The 20,460-nt window shown below is 44.5% G+C and overlaps 1 protein-coding gene across 1 annotated transcript in view; it reads right to left on the bottom strand.

The window, feature by feature from the left end:
- Positions 1-5,942: 5,942 nt before the first annotated feature.
- The window catches only part of nf1a (neurofibromin 1a), a 96,415-nt gene continuing 81,897 nt past the window's right edge, over positions 5,943-20,460 (bottom strand). The window contains exons 41-57 of the mRNA XM_036536054.1: positions 20,048-20,327; positions 19,463-19,677; positions 18,731-18,792; positions 18,403-18,544; positions 18,185-18,286; positions 17,552-17,692; positions 16,152-16,278; positions 15,597-15,728; positions 15,197-15,332; positions 14,615-14,772; positions 13,469-13,591; positions 13,209-13,336; positions 11,174-11,274; positions 10,436-10,578; positions 9,952-9,998; positions 9,251-9,467; positions 5,943-6,153 (exon numbers count right to left, since the gene is read on the bottom strand). Coding sequence (XP_036391947.1) covers positions 6,011-6,153; positions 9,251-9,467; positions 9,952-9,998; positions 10,436-10,578; positions 11,174-11,274; positions 13,209-13,336; positions 13,469-13,591; positions 14,615-14,772; positions 15,197-15,332; positions 15,597-15,728; positions 16,152-16,278; positions 17,552-17,692; positions 18,185-18,286; positions 18,403-18,544; positions 18,731-18,792; positions 19,463-19,677; positions 20,048-20,327 — 2,397 coding nt within the window. The 3' untranslated portion in view covers positions 5,943-6,010. The remainder of the gene's footprint in view (positions 6,154-9,250; positions 9,468-9,951; positions 9,999-10,435; positions 10,579-11,173; positions 11,275-13,208; positions 13,337-13,468; positions 13,592-14,614; positions 14,773-15,196; positions 15,333-15,596; positions 15,729-16,151; positions 16,279-17,551; positions 17,693-18,184; positions 18,287-18,402; positions 18,545-18,730; positions 18,793-19,462; positions 19,678-20,047; positions 20,328-20,460) is intronic.

Genomic DNA, 20,460 nt, shown 5'->3' with positions numbered 1-20,460 from the left:
GTAACGGGAGCCATCGAGGATAACCGCTGTTGTGGGAGCAGGAAACTGGAGCGCCTGTTCCCACCATTTTGATTCTACCGCTCAGCATCTGCTTATGAACCTAGCCTCTCTTTTGCGCCGTCATGGCGTCTGTGTCCCAATTCCTCCATTCTCGTACTGGTGGGCAGTAACGACAGCCGTCCGTCATATAGCTGGTAGTTTAAAATACAGAATTATGGCGGTTTGTCTTTCTTAAACCACATGGGGACTAAGTTGCTGTCTTTCATTATGAAGAAGAAACAGTTGTGTCACAATTGCTTTCAATAGCTAAACTAGAGAAACTATTCGTTAATTACAAGCAAACCAATCATAGACATGGTTATCGAGAAACAAAGTTTACCTGACAGAACATTTTAAAAGTATTACAAATAAACTAAGTCTTGAATACGGCACTTTAGTTTTTTTATTACGAAAAGGGGCGCGCGCTTTCCACCGGACCAGCGATTTTAGTGTAGGCTAAATAACCAATGTCAGTTTTAGTACAAGTTGCTGCAATTGAACTTTGTTACAGTTTTAACAGTTGACAGAGCAGGCAAGACCCGTCAAGAACACTGAAAGAGATGCACACTGTACTACACCGTAACAGGTTGAATGTCCATTTTACTTGAAAAGAGCTGTACATACATTTATGGATGTAAATGACAAGGAAAAGGCGGAAACAAGTGATTCTTCAATGTCATCCCAGTCAAGTATCCACTTGTCCGGCTTCTCACGCAGGACATTGCTACAAAGTTTCAAATTGCATTTAAGAAGGTGATATTCAATCGTAACAGCTGAGATTATAATACACAGCAGGTTACAGTCTCTTCATTGAACCTTTATTTTTTATCTTCATTTTTTGATGACATTATGCAGTGACAGAGTGGAGAGGGATGTTTCCTTTACTAACACATGAATAATTACATTTGTATGTTATACATGTACAGCAACTAACTGCTTTACAAAAAAGCAAAATAATACAATATATCATCACATGTATTTACAGTGTAGTAAATATACCTTTGTCAAATTTTACACAAATATATTTACAGTTTGAACCAAACTTTATAAAAAAAAAAAATGTAGCCAACGCTCAAGACAAACATTTGTTTTGCATAACCTTACATAAGACGTGCCTAAATCATGGCATTGCACCTTACAAACGAAATGTTTGACTGCATTTTGGAATAGCGCAGGTCTATGGCCCCACACACACACACACACACACACACACACCCTCGAAACAGGCCATGGGCATCCTAATTGCACCAGAATGACATGTCCTGCACAGCGATGGCACCCCTGTCTCTGCTCGCGAATGGCATAGGGACAGATTTGGACAGTCCGGCTCCTGCAACAGCATCAAGCTTGTCTTACTTTTTCCTGCAAAAAATCAAGCACTGATCTTCTGTTTAATTCTATCAAGGGACCGACAGCATATACAGTTCACACATTTTGTTTTTTGTCATATTCATTCATGGAAGTTAAAATAAAACTAGATGAAAAATAAAACAAAATGGTGGTATCATGTCTTGGTGATACGGGAAGATGCATCAAATTAAACTGGAAACTGGTGTAAGTGAGCAGTATGTCTGGCTGCTATGTGGCCACCCTGCCCTTCATGCCAGTATGATATAAAATGGCTGATCCAAGATCACACAATGCTCTGATCAGAGCTGCTCTCACTATGAAAGCTTTCCTCAGCACGCTGCTCTACCTCAAACCAAAGCCATTTAGCGCATCCTAAACATATTTTTTACCCATGTTTTTAGTAGTTTTGACTGCAGATGTTTTTGACTAATTCGACTGGTTATGTCCATCATGTTCTTACAGAAAACAGCAGCAAAGAGAACAACTCTGGCTGGATGATAACATGCAGTGTAAACAAAAATAAAGAGACTACTGTAAACAACAGCAGGGGAATTGATGGCAATGAAGTAACATTTTGGATTGCCTAAATTCTGTCATCGATTTCAGATGTCTTTGAAACAAACGCATTCCCTTCTGGATATAAAAGCAAACACCGTGTGCCTGTCTCCACGCTGAACCAAAGTGATAACGATGAGCAATATGGTCACTCAACAAGAAAACAAAGGCCTTTGCCAATGCAGTTTCTACACAATGGAGAATGGGGTACCAGGGAGCAAGCATGACAAAATAACCTGGGAATGCATTCAAAAGGAAAGAGGAACACTGATGACACGTGTAGTCCAGATCTGCTTCAGCATGAGCTGTTTGTTCATCAGCATCACTTGAGAAGAGGTGTGGTGCAGATCAACTGCTCTTTATATAATCAGGGTGGGCTGAGAGTGGTCACAGATGGTAACACTACCACACCCATCTCATACAGAGATTAGTGGATAAGCAGCTCCTTCAGTTAACTTATGCCAGTGAACAAGAGGCCTCCACAACCTTAAGCTCTGGACTTCACCTCCCATCATCCCCTTTGGTACATGTTTTGTATCAACCAGCCAAGCAAAAGTGACAACTGACTGTGAAGAAACCCGCAGGGACAGCAAAAGTTTAAAACATTGCCCAAATTACTTCACTTAATGGGTCTGTAGATTTCAAGAAAACACATTTTGTGGCAAAGAATAAAACAAAAACCTAACAGCTTCCATGGATTCACAGTTTGGTCCATGTTCACTTAAAAAAAGATTTATGCAGAACCACAAAAATGTCGAGGATGATATTATCTCAGAATATGAGGCTCACATGGCCTCTTTCAGAGACATTACCTTCCCTTCTCAAACCCAGTGGCCAGAGCATGCTGAATGCTCATTCCAAGACTTTGGTTTACCTTAACACTCCATTCAGCTGTGTAATACTTACTCATGAAGTGTTTGGTACCCTTACTGACCTTCTAAAAGCTATTTAACTCTTCCCATTTTGCACCCTGAGAGGAGGAATTATCAGAATTCAAGTATATAGAACATTTGTAAACAGATCAACACCATTGGGCAAAATGACACCACACACAGCTCCTGCCTTCCTCCTCTCCCTAGGGCACCTATGCTCTGTCATATCAACACCTTTCTCAAACAGGCACGTATCATTCATAAGCAGTCTCTTTTATTGTTCTGCTCATATCCAGTTATGCAAAATGTTAATCCTCAATAAAGAGGTGGGGGGTGAAAACAAGACAGTGACTGTTTGACAGACCTGGAGGGTGTTCTGAGAACAGGTAATAACTGAGCCCCCTTTGCTGAGGGAGCCCACTGCAGTCAGTCTGAGAATATTCTCTCCTTTTTCCTATTAACCCCCCCCCCCCCCCCCCCCCCCCCCCCGAATCAATTTCACTTCAATGTAATTCAAACTCATTTTTGTTCAACAGTGCACCAAGCCAAGGTTAGTGTGAGGTGGGTGTCAGTAAATTAGGCTGACCTGTGATGATGGGAGAGTGAGATTTTACAACCCCCTTAGTGGGTGGAGTTACCATCAGCACAAACTCACATGAACTGATGAAAACTTGATATGAGCTTGAAGCTCTCCAATAACAGGAAAGGCCATAACTCCATCAGGGAGTTTGGGTGATTGGTGACCGGCTTTCTCACACAAGCACTGAGTACTTTCTGCTTGCCTTGGGAAAGGGATTATGGGTGTGAGTCAGATCTTATCCTACACTCAGAAAGTGGCTAACAGAACTATTTGAGAGGGGCACATGCCATTTAGTGGATTGATAATCCCTGCCTTTTGTTGCTAGGATACTTATACAATATGTTTGAAACTGAAAAATGCAGACAATCTGGTAATGGAGGGGGGTAAAAGAAAAACATCAAGTTAACATTTTTAGATGAAGAGCACTGAATAAATTTTCCTTTTCGCAAATGCAAGCTCATCTTTGGTGCACGGTCCCTGCGTGTGCTGCATGAATTTGTGCATGACTGCTGTGGTAGCTTTGTTGTGTGTGCCCGCTGAGAAGGATGGGGGCAACAGCAGGGTCGGCGAAAAGCTCTGCCATGTCCGTGGCGTCCACCTGACTCTGCCGGCCGGTGCAGACACATTAACAACTAAATACACAGGTATCATGGATTCCCCGCTGCTATGCCCAGTCAGGCAATACCCAGCCAAAACCCCTCCCAAACGCCCATTGACATCGCATCACAGAATTTCAGACCTCTGACAAAGCAAACTCTACAGTACATGACATTAAGTTCAAACAGGCTCTAATTGTACTGCAAACTCCAAGAGTTACTGTTGCCTTAACCGCCACGGCCTGCAATCAATCAAAACTTGATCAAGTTACGTGCTAAATCTTATATATTAACACTTTTGTTACTTCAGATGTGTTTGGCAAATTATTTTGTTTTTGCATATTACTTTGTATCCATTGTCACTATCTGGACTGTAAACAAATCAAAATGTCACCATTCTCATCATCATAATCAATAAAATAAAGGCGCTTTACTATTTACATGTTTTGTACTTCTAGTGTCTTGCAATTAGTTTTTTCATATGAATAATGTTTTTAAAAAGTGATGACATATATATGTGTAATTAATGCTTAGCTATACAGAGTAGGTACTTCCAGGCAGCAGATATTGATTGTACATTTGACTTGATTATAAGATACTGTTTACAATGCTGTTCTTAACTGTATGTACATTTATAATTAACACAAATCCCTCTATCATTAATACCTGTTCTAACTTTCAAAAGCAACGTTTCATTTTGTTTTTACAAACTATAAACATCTGCAAACCCTGACGAAGGCACACAATGGATAAAACAACATCTCAAAATCTGTGTGTGTGTGTGCGTGCATGTGTGTAAGTCCGTGTATGTGTATGTGTGACATCTGGATTGTTTATATTTTTTAACATTTTCCAAATGTCAAGACTGTGGATTAAAACTTTTCTCCATCTTGGGTAAGTCCACCTTTAAAACTCAAAGGCAAAAATACAAGTCTCTATCTGACAGGTGATTCAGTGACCCTCCGAACAGAGGCACTCTACGGAGTGCTGCTGCTGCCTTCCTCTCTTGTGGGCTAGGGTCCTGCAGCTCCCCTCATCTTGGCTGTGTGAAGACAGGGATTGCAAAGTCCTCTGTTCTTTTCTGAATCTTCTGATCAAGGTGTGTCAGGGCGGTCCAATGCCCCCTGCCTGGGGTCACAGGTCTGACCTGAAGGCTACCCAACCCCCTGCTCAGTGACAATCAGGATCACGTCCTGCAGGCCAAATGCACAGTCACAAAAGTGTCAATGACGATGGCTGTATGTGGTGCGACCACTGCAGGTGAGAATTCGCCACCGTTAGACAGACCAATCCTCACCATTTAGCACAAAACTCCTGCCACCCAAAAAAGTTATGGCGCTCTGCTCCGATGAGCAGAATCCTTCAATCAGCACTGATTCACAATCCACAGCAAAAACAAAACAAACGAAACAGAAAGACTCACCTTGTGGAATCAAGGAAAAGTGCAAATCACAGAAATCGTCTTTTGTAAGCACTTCACAATAACAATAATAATTTAAAAAAGCAAAACAAAGAAAAGGCAGAAAAAGGAGGGATTTGAACAACAAGAAAATGGCTTCCACTGAGCGTGATCTGCAGTGCTGTGTGTGTCAGTTCTGTTCCCCGTTAAAATCTGTACTCAAACTTTTCTGTCATTTGCGTTCTGTAAAGCAACCCATCCTCCTTCAGAAAACACATTTAAAAAGTCATTTTTGTTTCCATAATGCTTCCAAAATACTGACTGGTTTAAAAAAAAAAAACAAAAAGATACAAACAAACATCTCCAACGGAGATTTAAAACACAGGCAGTGTTTAAACATACCCACATTGATCGTCAGGCAAAACTGGCTGACTTGAGTGTTAAATGCATAAAAAACCCACAAACAAAAATTAACCGAAGGAGAAACTAAAGACAAACAAAGAAACAGAGGAAAAAGTGCAGCATGGTGACCGGCACGTTAGGCCTCAGGACCCGGGCAGAGCAGGCCTCAGGCCTCAGGCCCTGGGTGTGGCAGGCATAATGTCCTGGGCATGGCCGTTCACACTATCTTCTTGATGCTGGGTCTCTTGAAGCTGCCAGCACTGCGCTGCTTCTGCACCTGGCTGGCTGAGCCGTGCCGCGTGCGGCCGCTGCTGGCGTGACCCGTGGTGGGAGACAGCTCCACGTTCTCCTTGTCTATACCTGAGAGGAGAAGAGGGATGAGGCAGGGGGTAAGGAAAAGGGGCACACATTCAACAAATAGAATCAACCACATTTTACTTATCCCCATCAGAACGGGACACCTCAGAGCCCCTGTCGGTGCTGTGAACCTCCCATCCCTCAAATTTTATATATAACGTTTGTTACAATTCCCTGATCTCTCATCAAATTTAAATCACCTGACATTTTTAAATGTCATTTATATATACTGCCAGATGTGAGAACAGATTAAAAATATCCACTAGAAGTGAACTTAAAAAAGCCAGCAATCACTTAAAAAGGACCACAATGATCTTAATTTTGCAGAATTGGCCTTGACAAAAAACTGTCATGCAATATTAACAACAACCAGTAGATGGTGCTGCTATATAAGTGAATAGACTGAAAGGAACCCTTGCATTTGCAGTCCATGATTGGGGTTGGACGTGTATATGCTTTGCACTGTACTAGGAAGACCCCAGGAAGACTGCTGACAATTGTTGCAGTTCCCCCTGTCCTCTACTGTGGGTGAAGGGTACAGCATTAAAAGGAACTATACCCCCCAAAAAAGACAAGCCCATCCCAAGATCTCCACCCTTCCCTCCCTCTGCAAATCAGAGTGAAAACACAAAAGGAGTTAGAGCATTAGCAAACAGAACTTGAAGGGGTGCTATCTGGGTGTCACCGTGCTTTTACAAGCTGCAGCCCGTGGCTTATATACAGCAATCACCCCCATTTTGCACTGTGTGTTGTGCAATCGCACGAGGCCCCGCCCCCAGAAGCTCTAGAGCCCAGCAATGTGGAGGCTGGCGGGTACCTGGGCAGGTGAGTCGTGGAGCGAAAAGGGCAGACTTAGAGCAAGGCAGAGAAGCTTGGCGAACAAAGTGGAAAAGAGACAGGTGTAAGAGAGTGACCGCGGCAACCTCCTCACTCCCCGCAACATGATGAAATGAGAAAAAGGAAGATGGACAACACAAAACAAAACATAAACACATCTCTAAACTCCGAACAGACAAAAACTTGACAACCATGACAAATGAACAACACAATGGCACACTTTTGTGGTGCTCCCCTGTAGTGTGGGTTTGGAGTCGCTTAATATTAAAATATCATAATTGAAAAACAAAATGGATATAGACAGGTCGGCAAATGATAGTTCAATCTGCCACCTTTGCTGTAGCTGACAGTGTGCATATCTGTTACTGTTAATATCTCCATTACTGTACCCCCTACTATTTTCAATAAATACTTATGCTGGCACTCTTATCCAAAGTGACTTACAAAGCTATTATGTCAAGCGTCACACTACATATTCAAAATATCATATTCTAAAGTTTCTTTAATGAACCTCTAAGCAGGGGTAAAATACATGAGGAAAAAATACTGCAACCTTAAACACGAAAGCCACAGACAATAAGTATGTAATGTAAAAAATAATGACATTACCACGATTTGCAAACAATAGGCTTGGACATCAGTTGTCCAGTACTCTATAGTTTTTATCTGGACCAGGCATTTTCAGGGGCAGCACAGCAGGAGACCTCAAACGGGAAAAAGTTGGAGGCAGTCTATAAACTACACCACACCCAGTGCAGATGGGCATGTTCAAAACAAACAAAAGAAAAGCAAGGTTGAGTGAAAAAGGTTAAAACAAACAACTAAAAAAACAAATTGCATTATATAAAAATGTAGCTGTATTATATAAAAATGTTGCTGGAGACACCCTGGTCGTAATACTCCACTCTTTTAGTAAATGTATGTTTCAAAGGCCACCCACTGGCTGTTGTATGAAAAATGATTAGCAGTTTACCGTAACACAGAGATGTCTAGGAAGATGCACTTCAAACTTGCACCTCAGAAAAATTTTTTTTTTTAGGGATAAATTTAAAAAGTATTTGTATATGAAACCAAAGGACAAAGGGAGGCCTAATGTGCCAAAGACACCAAATATGCAAGAAGGCTTAAAAGCTGATGCTTTATGTGTCCCAGCCTCGATTGCCAATGAAACATATATCTGGTGAAAACCATGGAGGTAACTGGGATAAGCATGCACCGACTGTAAACAGCTATGTGGAGAAATGCCACTTCTCACCCACTCATCCTTCATGCACTGAGAAAGGCCAGCTCTGCTCTAATTATCACCTGTTGCTTTTGACTGGTCAGCCTTTGTGCATACATTATTCTCCGTTTTCGGCGTGTTGTCATGCTTTCAGGCCTGCCACACAGCTGGTGAGCGATGATAAGTGCATCCAATCAAACACTATCCCTTGAAGTCATTTTCTCATAGAATTTTTGTAAGTGTCCTGTTAAAGCAGAGAATATTCTCAAAGTTCAACTCAGGGCTGGCTTTTGGTTTCCTTTAGATATTGTCTGCTTTACTTTCACAGATGGGGGTTGGTAAAAATAGTTTCACATCTTGCAAAGTGTTGAGCTTTCGTAATCGCTCTCCATTCTTTCAAAATAGTATCAGTGAGAGTGCATTAAGCCACACGCAGCACATGCAGTCATGTCAAAGAAATTACAGCGGTGAGGGGGAAAATGACATCAAATTACAAATTTAGCTGCTGCTCTTGCTTCATGCAGTGTAGTGAATAGTAATGTAGCAAGCCCTGTAAGCTGCATCCACAGCAGCATGAACACTGTACGGGACACCACTGTTAGTGAGGGTACAATCAGACTGCTTTAAACATTATGGGCCTAAAGTCACAGAGACTCAGTTGTAACACAGGTAGCACATGTGTACAGTGATCTGAGGCAAGACTTTGTCATGTCCTAGCAGGGGATTAAGATGAAATGTTAGTATGTGTTGGCTGATTAGTGTTGCATTACTACACGGGAGATCCAGCGGCCAAATTTTGTGAGAACTTGATACAATGGGTTTAGTGGGACTCTTAAGATAAATAAAAACATAATTTATGAGACTGACTCATGTGTGAGTGTATGTACACCTTTGTGAGTGTGAATGTGTGTGTTTATGTACATGTGTGTATGCCTGTGTATGTAACGTGTGTGTGCAGTGTGTATGCGTGTGTGTGTGCATGCCTGTGTGTATGTGTGCCGTGCATGTGTGTGTGGGTGCATGTGCAGATACCAGGCTGACCTGGGGAATGCTGGGAGGTGGCGAGGGAGGTCATGGAGTTGGACAGGTTGAGGTTGGCGGTGATGCTGAGCTGGCTCTGGACAGGCGGCGGGTACGGAGAGGTGGGCGTGCGCTGCGCCTCCTCGCCCGCCTCCTCCTCGATCCCCGGCAGGTAGGTGTCAATCAACGCGTCCAGGAACTTCACAATCAGCTCGGCATAGTCGGGGATCTGTGTTTGCTGACGTGGACGAGGCAAAGGGGGGAATGGGGAGGGGGTAAGGGAGAGACCCAGCAGAAGAGCATCTCTAACACGGTATGCCTGAATGAGAGAGAGGCAGCAACCTGAGCGCATCAGCTATCAGCAGGAAAGGGACTGCAGCTAGAGAGCAGAGACGCTAATGCGTCAGAGAGCACGATACTTTAGAGCCCTGCTCAGACATCTGTGCTCTCAGGGCACAGACACAGCATACTCCCTCCCCCATAAGTCATTACGTACTTGTTCTTAAGCAATGCCACAACAGCGTAATGAGAAAAGGAGGGGTACATTGGAAGACCGCGGGGGGGGGGGGGGGGGGGGGGGATGCAGGGGGTGGGTCAATAAATCTTCATGCAATCTGGATCCGGAGGCTGCTTGGTGAGAAAGTAATTGCTTACAGGGCTGAATTTCTTTGCTGCGTTTCCTCAGAAAATGAAAAGCAAACATGAGGGGTAATTAATCATACCTTTGAGAAGGGTCCAGCAAACCTCCACAGTCCATTAAAACCAAAACCTGACAGAGAGAAAGAGAGAGAGAGAGAGAGGGAGGGAGAAAGACAGAGGGAGGGAGGAAGGGAGAGAAGGAAAGAGAGAGGAGAGTCATTCGCTGTTCTTTCAGGTGAATAGAGCCTGAGACACCTGCAGTGGCTGCTCTGACAGTACTCCACACACACACACGCACGCACACACATGCGTATGCGCACAAGCACGCACAGACACACAAAATAAGTCGTCATACTTACCAGCAGGGGGCTCCAACACTGCTTCATGAGTTTGTACGTCTAACAGAATGACCTGGCGCATTACTATATTAATTGAATACTGTACATCAAGAGGATCTTGCAGAACTAAAGTGTGGGATGAGTTACTTTAAGAGACGGTTGGGCGTTGCCCATGCAGCCGCCTGCACGTCTGATTGGGTGTGTTTAACAATGAGGGCGGGGTCTTTACTCTGCAGGTATGAGGGCTGGTACTGGGGCGGAGACTCCTCGTGGTACACCACACTCTGTACGATGCCATGGACCGGGCTCAACAGGTTGGTGTCCTGGCACAGTGACAGAAGTGTGTTTATCTTTGAGTCCAGCAGGTTGTGGCTGGAAGAGATGAGGAACAGGTGACACCGCGTCAGGTCTGAGGGCACACAACAAAAACCCCCTGCCCAAAAACCAAGCGCCACAGTGACACTCATCTTCTACAGGGAGCAAGGCAGGGAGACTACAACATTCTACAGGCAGCCCTGAAGAGACAGCAGAAACCACACCATCTCAGATGAGCCGTGCTCGGGACGATGGTTTTATCTGGGGCACGTTGAGATGTGTGTTTATTTATAACAAAAAGCCACACAAGCCACATGACCACAAGCTGCACTTTAACTGGCTGAGCAGGAGGAAACTGCCTCAGAGAGAGAGCCTCTGTATGCCACAGTAGAGACTTAGCAGAGCGGTCTTCTCTGCCCAGCTCAACTGAACCGCAAACCCCACAATGCACTGGGGCGGCTAGGGCTTGCTTGTATGGTTTTACCTTAGCGCATCATCCTCTTTCCACCCACAGGACATAAAACAGTGAACTTTCTCTCTCAGTTCCCCAAAACTTTCCACAGTTCAACCCTGACCTTGAGAGCCCTTGAGGAGATGATAAGTTTAGTAAGCTCAGCAGCTAACATCTGGGGTTTACTGAGGAGCCACTTACACAACTGGAAAGACCTTTGGGAAGACGACGCTGGCTTCAGCTAAATACTCATAGAGGATCCTCTGGTCAAACTCGTCCGTTGTGTACTTCACCAGAGTGGCCTGAAATACAGAGCACAAGGTCATTCTACACATCCATGAACCCAAACACATTCACTTCAGTATCACTCAAAAAATAGGGTGGAGCAGAGGATTCTGGGATATAGGACACAAGCTGACCAGTTTAGCAAAGACGAGATCAGGAGGCTGAGAGGAATCAAGGAGGCAGATAGAGAGAGGGACAAAAACAAAGAGAGAGTGAGAGAACATTTAAGCTGGGTTGATCAAAATGGATTTTTCAAGGCCGATACCGACACTGATATAGACACCAGTACCCATATGTTAACAGGACAGCTACGTCATCTTAATGGTCCTTATGTTTACTCCAAATCCTGCTATTAACCATGTCTGTGCAGTGAGTACAGTTAAAAAAAACTCAGACTGGATCAGACTAAATTAAAATTTATCCCAGTGTTGCAGTTAATTTTGTTATTCTAATGAAACAAATTAATCTGCAAATCTTTCGGCAAATAGTGCAGGACTCTTAAACTTAAGCGGTGGCAAGCTTCAAGCTACAATGATGATGCCGTGTCTAGCTGTGGTACACAGAACAAATACAAAGGCCACTGCTATTAAAAAAAGTCATGTAGCTGTAAATAATAAAACCAAGCAACAGAACTCATTGCAACCATGTGCATGACAAATTTCAGAGAGCCTTACATCGGAAAGCTACCAAACTAGCTAGCTGATAAATTGTGTCTCTTGGTTTGTTCTAGAAAGAACACATTTTCCATGACACTACGTATCATGGAAACAATTTTATTAATAGACAAACGAAGACGTTGAAAAAGGTTTCGTAGATCGAATCATTAGTCTATTAATAAAAGCGCACCTTACAAGAGACCCAGGGTTGTACTTTACCCCAGCACCCGACCATCTAGTTGTTCACAGACTACGATTAGATACGGACCACGCAAGAATCTCGCTAATGGGAACTAATTTACCTTACTCAGTGTCAATTACATATGACAATCAAAATAATTAATTATTCTTTACAAGCCTACATAGCATGTGTGGGAAAAGTATTACACTGCCCTCAATTTTTAATGCTTTCTGATTAAGTTTTCTGATATAGCTACCTACTGCTGCAAACTGGCTAAGCTAGCTAACTGAACCCTGGAAAAGTGAGCATTTGGTAGCTAGCTATAGTAACGGCTGTGTGTAGGGACATTGCCAGCAAAAAACTTAACATTTTCTGTAGCATTCATATTAAATTTCAAAGAAAAATACATTTAGATGTATAAGTGGGGTTCACGTACAGCCTCAACACCACTTCCAGAGCTCTGGTTAGGTATTTGAACTGAGTCATGCAGCAAGAAGCAGCATGATAGGGACTCTAGATTAAGTGCTGTGGGGCCTATTACAAATATAAATTAATATCAGCAACACTGGCGTCCTCGCCTGCAGATGCTGATATGGTGAAAATGAAAATACCGGTCTGCTGGCCTGGCTGATCTATTGATCGACCTCTAACTTAAACATATAATAGTAACAGATTTTTCTTATTATTATTGTAATTACTATTATTTAATCATTTCTATTTTTTCTTTTGGTATACATGTTTGCACTTATGTATTGTATGTATGCTATGTTGTATGTATCCATGTAGGTATGTCAATTTTGTTTTGCTTGTATTATAATAAAAATACATGTATGTGTGTATATAATTATGTACATTTCGTAGGTTTGTTGTTCATTGTTCATTATTGATTACTGTCATTGTTATTAAATTGTTGTTACTTATCATATATGTATAGTGCTTTAGCCAGACAAATACTAATTTTGTAATGCCACTAAAGCAAACTTAACTGAACTGAGAGAGGGAGAGAGTGAGGCAGAGGGAGTGAGAGACAAATAGAGACAGAGAGAAAATGATAGAGAGGGAGCGACAGAGGGATAGAGAGAGAGAGAAAGTCAGAGAGAAAGGGTCAACTCACCAGGACAGTGAGCAGCAGGGCCTGAATTTTGGGGTCAGTAAGGACCTCCTCATTCAGCAGAACGTTGGACTCAGACACGGACACCTTCCGCAGGTGGGGGTGCTGGGAGGTGCCGATTCTTTGGGTTTCTGTAATATGGAGGGGAGAGCAATGTCGGTGTCCTGGTCCACCACCCATCACTGTTCACATTTGTAGATATCCTCAGGAAATGCTCATCTGCTTCATCCACAACTCTCATCTGTTTCACTCATAATTCTCACCTGTCTCGTACTCAGTCTCTCCCACCCTCCTCATCTTGGGGGGTGTGGTGATGCCAGACTCAATCTCTGGTCTCTTTGGTGCTTTAGCATCTGATATCAAGTGGTCAAAGCTCTTCCTCGTACCTGAGAGAGAGAAATGAACACAGTCACACACCTGAGGCCACGGATGTGTGCTGGTATCCTGCAGATGTGACTGTGCTCACCTGGTGGGTGACTCTATGCAGTGCAGTGGAAAGAGCCTTGGTTTTCAGCCTTCCCTCCACACAATCCTCAATAAGCCCTCTGATTAAATAAACGTGTGCATGTGTGAGTACATATGTTTGAGCGAGTGAATATCTGTATGTGTGTGTGTGTGTGTGTGTGTGTGTGTGTGTGTATCTGAGAATATATGCATATATGTTTGTGTTTAAGAATGAGTGAGTGAGTATGTGTATATTTGTGTCTGAGAATATATGTATATATGTTTGAATGCGTATATGAGTGAGTATGTGTATATATGTTTTTGTGGGTGTGTGTGTGAATATATGCTTATATGTTTGAGTGTGTGTGTGGTCTAGGATTATTTTAATTATTGCCTCTTTGGGTCTCCTTGCAATTTGACTAATTCAATCTGTTAACTACTACTTCACTACTTTGTTTTTGAAAAAGCTCACTTCATCTAGTGTGTAATCTATTTCCGCTATATTATGACAAATTTTGGGTCCCAGGACATTTACATCATACCTAGATTTGCCTGCAGGCTGGGTTGGAAAAATCAGGCATGGCTGTGTATGCATGTTTTAAATTATTTCAGACTCGGGTTCAGGTCAAGCTCAAAAGCCTTCTCTTAAGCCTTATCTTATGTTAATCCTACAGCTGGCTCAGTTAACTGACAATATCAGCAAAAACTTCCAAAGTGTCAATTTTGGGCTCCCGATAAGAGCTTTTGATTAATCTACACTGTAAGAAGGCGGGGTGTGGTCAGGACATGGTCAGGCCATGGTTGGGAGGTGGTCAGGGGATGGTCAAGACCATGTACTGGTACAGTCAGAGTATGGTCAGGAAGTGGTCAATGGACAATAGGGACAAGGTTTTGGCATGGTCAGGGCTTGGTCAGAGCACAGTTGGGATGTGGTCAGAGCATGGTCAGGGCCTGGTCAGCCTCACCCAGCAGCTTCTTGGTGTTGGCCTGAGAAGGCTGGCCCATGTCCAAGCTCAAGGACTTGCGTGTTCGTGGACTGATCTGCCCCGCTGTGGGGTAGCTAGCCATTAGGTAGCGCTCTGACACTTTCGGCGATGTCCAAGGCTGGCTCTCCCGCAATGCCCTGGTACAGGAGGAAAGAAGGCCAGGGAGGGGTGTGACAGTACAGATGGTGAGTATATTCATTTCAGCAGTCACAACAGGCCAAAATTACTGTTAACTGCTCATGCATTGCATCTAAAGTATAACAACACTTCAAGTAGATGATTTCCTTTCTTAGCTTTATTTAACTAAATCTTTCCAGCAATCTGAAATGAAGGTTGCACAGATCAAAGATAAAAGCTTTCAGCATCTGATTGAATTAGGCTGCCCGGATGCACTTTAAAATTACTGTGCAGCTGTACCATATTGTACACTGTTGCTGAGATAGGCACGATGCCACTGCAAAAAAATAGCTCTCTGTGGTTAGAGAGCAGCTACTGCAGTTCTTGAAAAAAGAGCCCACGCACATTTCTGCCTGAACCCGGACTCAGCCACGAGACACTCACCTCCAGGTGGGGTCGCTGTGATGCACAGAGTATGTGTCCATGGGATCACTCTCCATGGTCACTTCTGAGAGGAGCAGGGACTTCCTGTGCTTCAGGCTGCAGCGGCTTCGCACCTCTTCAGAGACAGTGAGCAGAGCTGTGCAGACAAAAGTGGCCCAAGCCACCACACACGCATCACATTTAAGAGAATAAAAAACAGCAACAGCCATATAAGAAAGGTAAGGGAGTACTATTAGAAGAAGAGTAGATATCTCACAGGTTCCTGCAGATTCAAAGCCTGTGTGGTAACCCACTTCGAGAGCCCTCAGAAACTCACCAGCCAGATAAGCTACGCTCTGGGTGTTCAACTCAAAATCAAATGCCAGATGCTCTACGCTCTAGCTGTTCTCCTCAAACTCACCTGCCAGATAAGCTACGCTCTGGGTGTTCACCTCAAACTTGTCACATTTGAGGTGCTTCCCCACCAGGGCCAGAAGCGTGTGAAGGATTCGCACTGTCCTGGCCACCGTGGTGGGGGAGGGGTGTCTGTACCCTGCAGCACAGAGAGGGTGAGAGAAGGGGAGAGTGACAGGAGAGAGACAGGGTGGAAAAAAGAGAGGAGAGGGAAGGAGTAGAAGACAGGGGTAAGAGAGAGGAAGGAAGACAATGGGTATAAGTTACTACATGGACAAATTCTGCCAAATTTTGCACAGCTGCACAAAAAAAAAAAAAAAATCAACTTACAGTCTATGATTGCCAAAACAAACCCAAAGGAAATAAAGTTCTTGCACAAGGTCATATAAGCTACTGACAGACAGCAGAATGATGGCATGGGCCCAGCCCAGCTGTCGAATGACTGGAACAGCCAATCACTGCGAGTGCAATGCAGAGACACATCATTGTTCCCACTGTGCATGCTGTGCTGCACTCACTCAAGCGATAGCTTCAGCAGGGAGGGGCTTCCTCTCAACCTCACCTTTCAGCAGGTGTCCCACAAGTGCAAAGTTGAAGTTGGAGTTGAAGTTGAGGCCAACAAAATGATCCATCTGTTTACAGTGCCACTCTAGCGGTCTCCTGATCTCCATGAACACTTCCTCTGGGCTCTGTGGGGAAAGAGAGGGCCAGTGTGTCACACAGGGCACACGTGTAGGCGTGTCACTCAGGTGCTTCTTCCTAAGGACTCCATAGGTTGTAGCTGCAGCAGTGTGACAACTGTTAGACTTCACACTAGAAGGCTACTGTCCTGCCAGAGTTAAATACCCAGATGTACCTGAACTGCCTGAGTTATAAACCCTGCTGTAGATAAAATACAGCTTTACCTGAACTGCTTGAATTAAATACTGCATACACATGGCTAGTCAGCTCTTCAGTCACCTGTACCGCAGGTGAGGACTGTGAGCTTGGAGGCTAAAAACAGGTGTGTGAAGAGCACCACCTTGGATGCCATGAAGTAGAAATGGGAATCTGATCTGGGGATGCCATTTAATTGAAATCTAAGGCATGTTGTGGTCCAGTCACTGATCACATTAGATTCATTTGTTTTACAAAAACCTTCCCACAGGGCACATCAGATTTCCAACAGGTCTTCCATCCTGTGCACTCAAAATGCTTTTGTTTCAAGGTAAATCTTTCAGGATGTGAACACTGCTCTGTCCACTGCACTGAAAGCTGTGCATTAGACTGTTTCCTGGACATGCTCCATGAAGCCTTCACATGAAATCATTTGCATGTTAAATCAGTCACTATGGTTATTCAGTTTCTCAGCAGATTTCCTCTCTCATTTCCTTCCTTCAGAGGGGAGACAGAGACTGTAGGCCGGCACACACACAGGCCACAACACCAGTCCTGTACCCAGCTCATATTGACTCCTCTGCTTTCTCTCATACTTTTCTCCACAGCTGATATGAAAATACAGCTGTCTCTTTAAGGGTTAGGATCATGTCAAAAACACCAGGGCTGGGAGGAGCAATACCCGTGACAGCGTGTCACGTGACTGTCTCTGAAGGTTCAGCGCAGCGGACGGACTTAATACAGTTTCATTACTTTCTTCTGTTCCAACCAACATTGTATTTTCAGTTTTCAGTGTTTCCAGAACTGAAACTATTTCCCCGAATACACTTGCCTTTGTTTTGCTATGTGTGTATATATGGTGTGTGTTTGTCTGCATTGTGTGTGTATGTGTGTGCATGACTGAGTATGTGGTTTAAGCTGTGTGTGAATATGTATGTATGTCTGCAGTGTGAGCGGGTGTGCATTTGTATGTGTACATGTGTATGTCCGCAGTGTGTGTGTGTGTGTGTGTGTGTGTGTGTGTGTCTGTAGTGTGAGTGTGTCTGTGTGTGTGTGTATATGTGTGCCTGCGTGTGTGTGTGGTACCTTGTCATTGAAGGCCCGCAGGCTGTCCAGTGTGTGCAGGTTCTGCTCCAGCAGGGCAGTTCCAGCAGAGTACAGGTTCACCTCATCCAGCTGCAGCACAGCCACGGCCACCCAGAACAGGGCCCTGTGCATCGCTGAGTCCTGCGGCCAATACGGTCACACGCACAGTCACAGACACAGTCACACACATAGTCACTGACAGTCACACATACAGTCACTGACAGAGTCACACACAGAGTCACTGACACAGTCACACACACGGTCACACACACAGTCACTGACACAGTCGCACACACAGTCACTGACACAGTCACTGAAACAGTCGCACACACAGTCACTGACATAGAACCAGACAGACACTGACAGACATAACTGTACACAGTCATTCCTTTTCTATATTTCTCTCCCACCTGCCTCACATCTCACACTGTTTCTATTTCTGTCCTCAGGGTTAAAGAAACACAATCTGACAACAGCTGTCATCATTTTACCAGCTCTGACCTGAGATCAGAGTTAACATCTCACCAAAAAACAGGTTTCATTTTCTGCATTTAGTGAAATGATTTAAATCAGCTGTTAAAACTGCTGTTCCTGTGTACCTCTGCCTGGCTGGGAGGAGAACCGTCGCCTTACCTTGCTGAGGAGGGGCTGCAGCTTGGTCAGGGCAATGACTGTGGCCTCAATCAGAACCTGGCTATTATAATTATCAGGCCCCTTCAAGCAGCTCTCCAGACCCTGTGAAGGAAGGACAGGACTTCATTAATCACCTGTGTGCGTGTGTGTGTGTGTGTGTGTATGTATGTGTGTGTGTACGTGCTTATGGGGTAATACAGGGCGGATGGCCAACTGACCCGGTCAATGCTGAGCAGGGGGCTGGCCTTGCTGAGGATACGAATGATCTGTTTGATCTGACAGTGCGACACCCGCTTGCTGATGCAGCCGAACACCACCAGCGCCCGTGGCTGCAGGGAGGGGTTGTACTGGAACGCAAACCTATGGAGATGGAGGAGAGGAGCAGCCTGAGCTTCAACAGGACACACCCACACAGGACAGAACCCTGCCCACTGCAGTCCCCACTCCGGAGGCCCCCTGACCTCAGTCACTCCTTACACTGAATATGTTTAAGTCTATACTGAGTTAGCGCAAGCAAATGCAAATCCGTGCTGCTGGTGTACATACTTCTGTGCCAGCTCCGTCCACTGGTCCAGCCATTTGCATGCTGGGATGTCTCTCATGCAGGCCTAAGGAAAACGCACCATAATCAAATTCATATCCATAGTCAAATACATATGCTCCCACGCACTCGCACACTCATGCACAAACATCCATCCTAACATTCCAACAGTAATGAAAACAATCTGGTATTATTCACAGCAATAAGGTGAGAGGACAGTGATTGTTGATGTGTATTACAGACAGTATGTAATGGTGTGTTATGGGACAGTGTGAAATGGGGACAGATTGTAATGATGTGTAAATAGGGATAGTGTAATAGTAATGGCATATTTTGGGGATATTGTGTTATGGGGAGAGGTTGTAATGGTGTGTAATGGGAACAGACTAACAGTCTGTAAATGGGGATAGTGCTTAATGTGTAATGGGGACAGAGTGTAATAGTAATAGCCTGTATTGGGATTAATACGTATTAGTGACACAATGTGACGGTGTGTAATGGGGACAATGTGTAACCGTTGATGATGGGGACAGACTGCAACGGTGTGTAATGGGGACAGTATGTAATGGGGACAGTGTGTAATGGGGACAGACTGTAATGGTGTGTAATGGGGACAGTATGTTACATTTATAATGACGGTAGACTGTAACAGTATTAGTGTGTATTGTGGACAGACTGTGACAGTGTTTAATGGTGTATATCATGGACACTGTGTAATGCGGACAGTGTGCCCGAACCTCCATGATCTCCAGCAGCGCCTCAGTGACGGTCTCCAGAGAGGAGAGGGCAAAGGTCTCCCTCTCGTAGGAGCCCGGGGAGAAGGAGCGGTCGCGGTAGCTGGAGCGGAAGGCGATGACAGCGGCCGACTTGACCTTGCTGATGCCGAACAGCAGGTAGAACTTGGGCAGGGAGAACTCCGTCAGGCTCAGTCGCAGCACCTGCTTCGTCTCCTCTGCAACATCCAAACAGGTCGTCACACAGACACGCCCATCCCAGCATCACAGAGTTTCACACATCTGTTCATTCACTGGATAGCTGTACTATTTTGAGCATAAAACTGAAGTAGTTTAACTTTCCTCAGTCAGAAAATGATGGTCAATTGATGGCTTAATGTAACTGACAAATGAATTATAATACTATTTGTGTTCAAATGTTAACTAGGATTAAGTGAAATCATGAGGGGACTTTAAAATTGGACTATAAATATTTCCAATCACACAGAGGAAAGAGGGCTGGTGCTGAAAAGCTGGTGCTGTAAATCAGTGCTATTTTTTTTTGCGTAAGTGAACTGGTGGTGGCAGCGGTCAGTCTTAGGCCCTCACCGCTGAAGTTGAGCTGGGAGCAGGTGCACAGGGAGTGGATGATATTGATGACCAGGCCGTGGGTGGAGGCCCGCAGGGAGATGGGCCCGGTGGCCACCAGCAAGGTGACCACGTGGAAGAGATAGGGCAGGTGGGTGGCCACGTCCAGCGAGTTGTTGAAGGACAGCATGAGCATGTAGCGCGCCAGGATGGCGATGTCGTCCCACATCAGGTGCTGCTCCAGCGTGGGCGTCGGTGACAGGCACGTCTTGTCGATGATCTTGCACATCCGGCCGATCACCTGCATCAGCAGGACAGCAAGCGTTACAGAGTGCTGGTTCGATTCCCTGCTGGGACACTGCCGTTGCACCCTTGGGCAAGGTATTTAACCCAGAATTACCTCAGTAAATATCCAGCTATATAAATGGATAAAA

This window comes from Megalops cyprinoides, chromosome 9 (genome assembly GCF_013368585.1).
Source record: "Megalops cyprinoides isolate fMegCyp1 chromosome 9, fMegCyp1.pri, whole genome shotgun sequence".
NCBI lineage: Eukaryota > Metazoa > Chordata > Actinopteri > Elopiformes > Megalopidae > Megalops > Megalops cyprinoides.
Note: the sequence above shows the minus strand (reverse complement) of the source record. Positions and strands in the feature narration are given on the sequence as shown.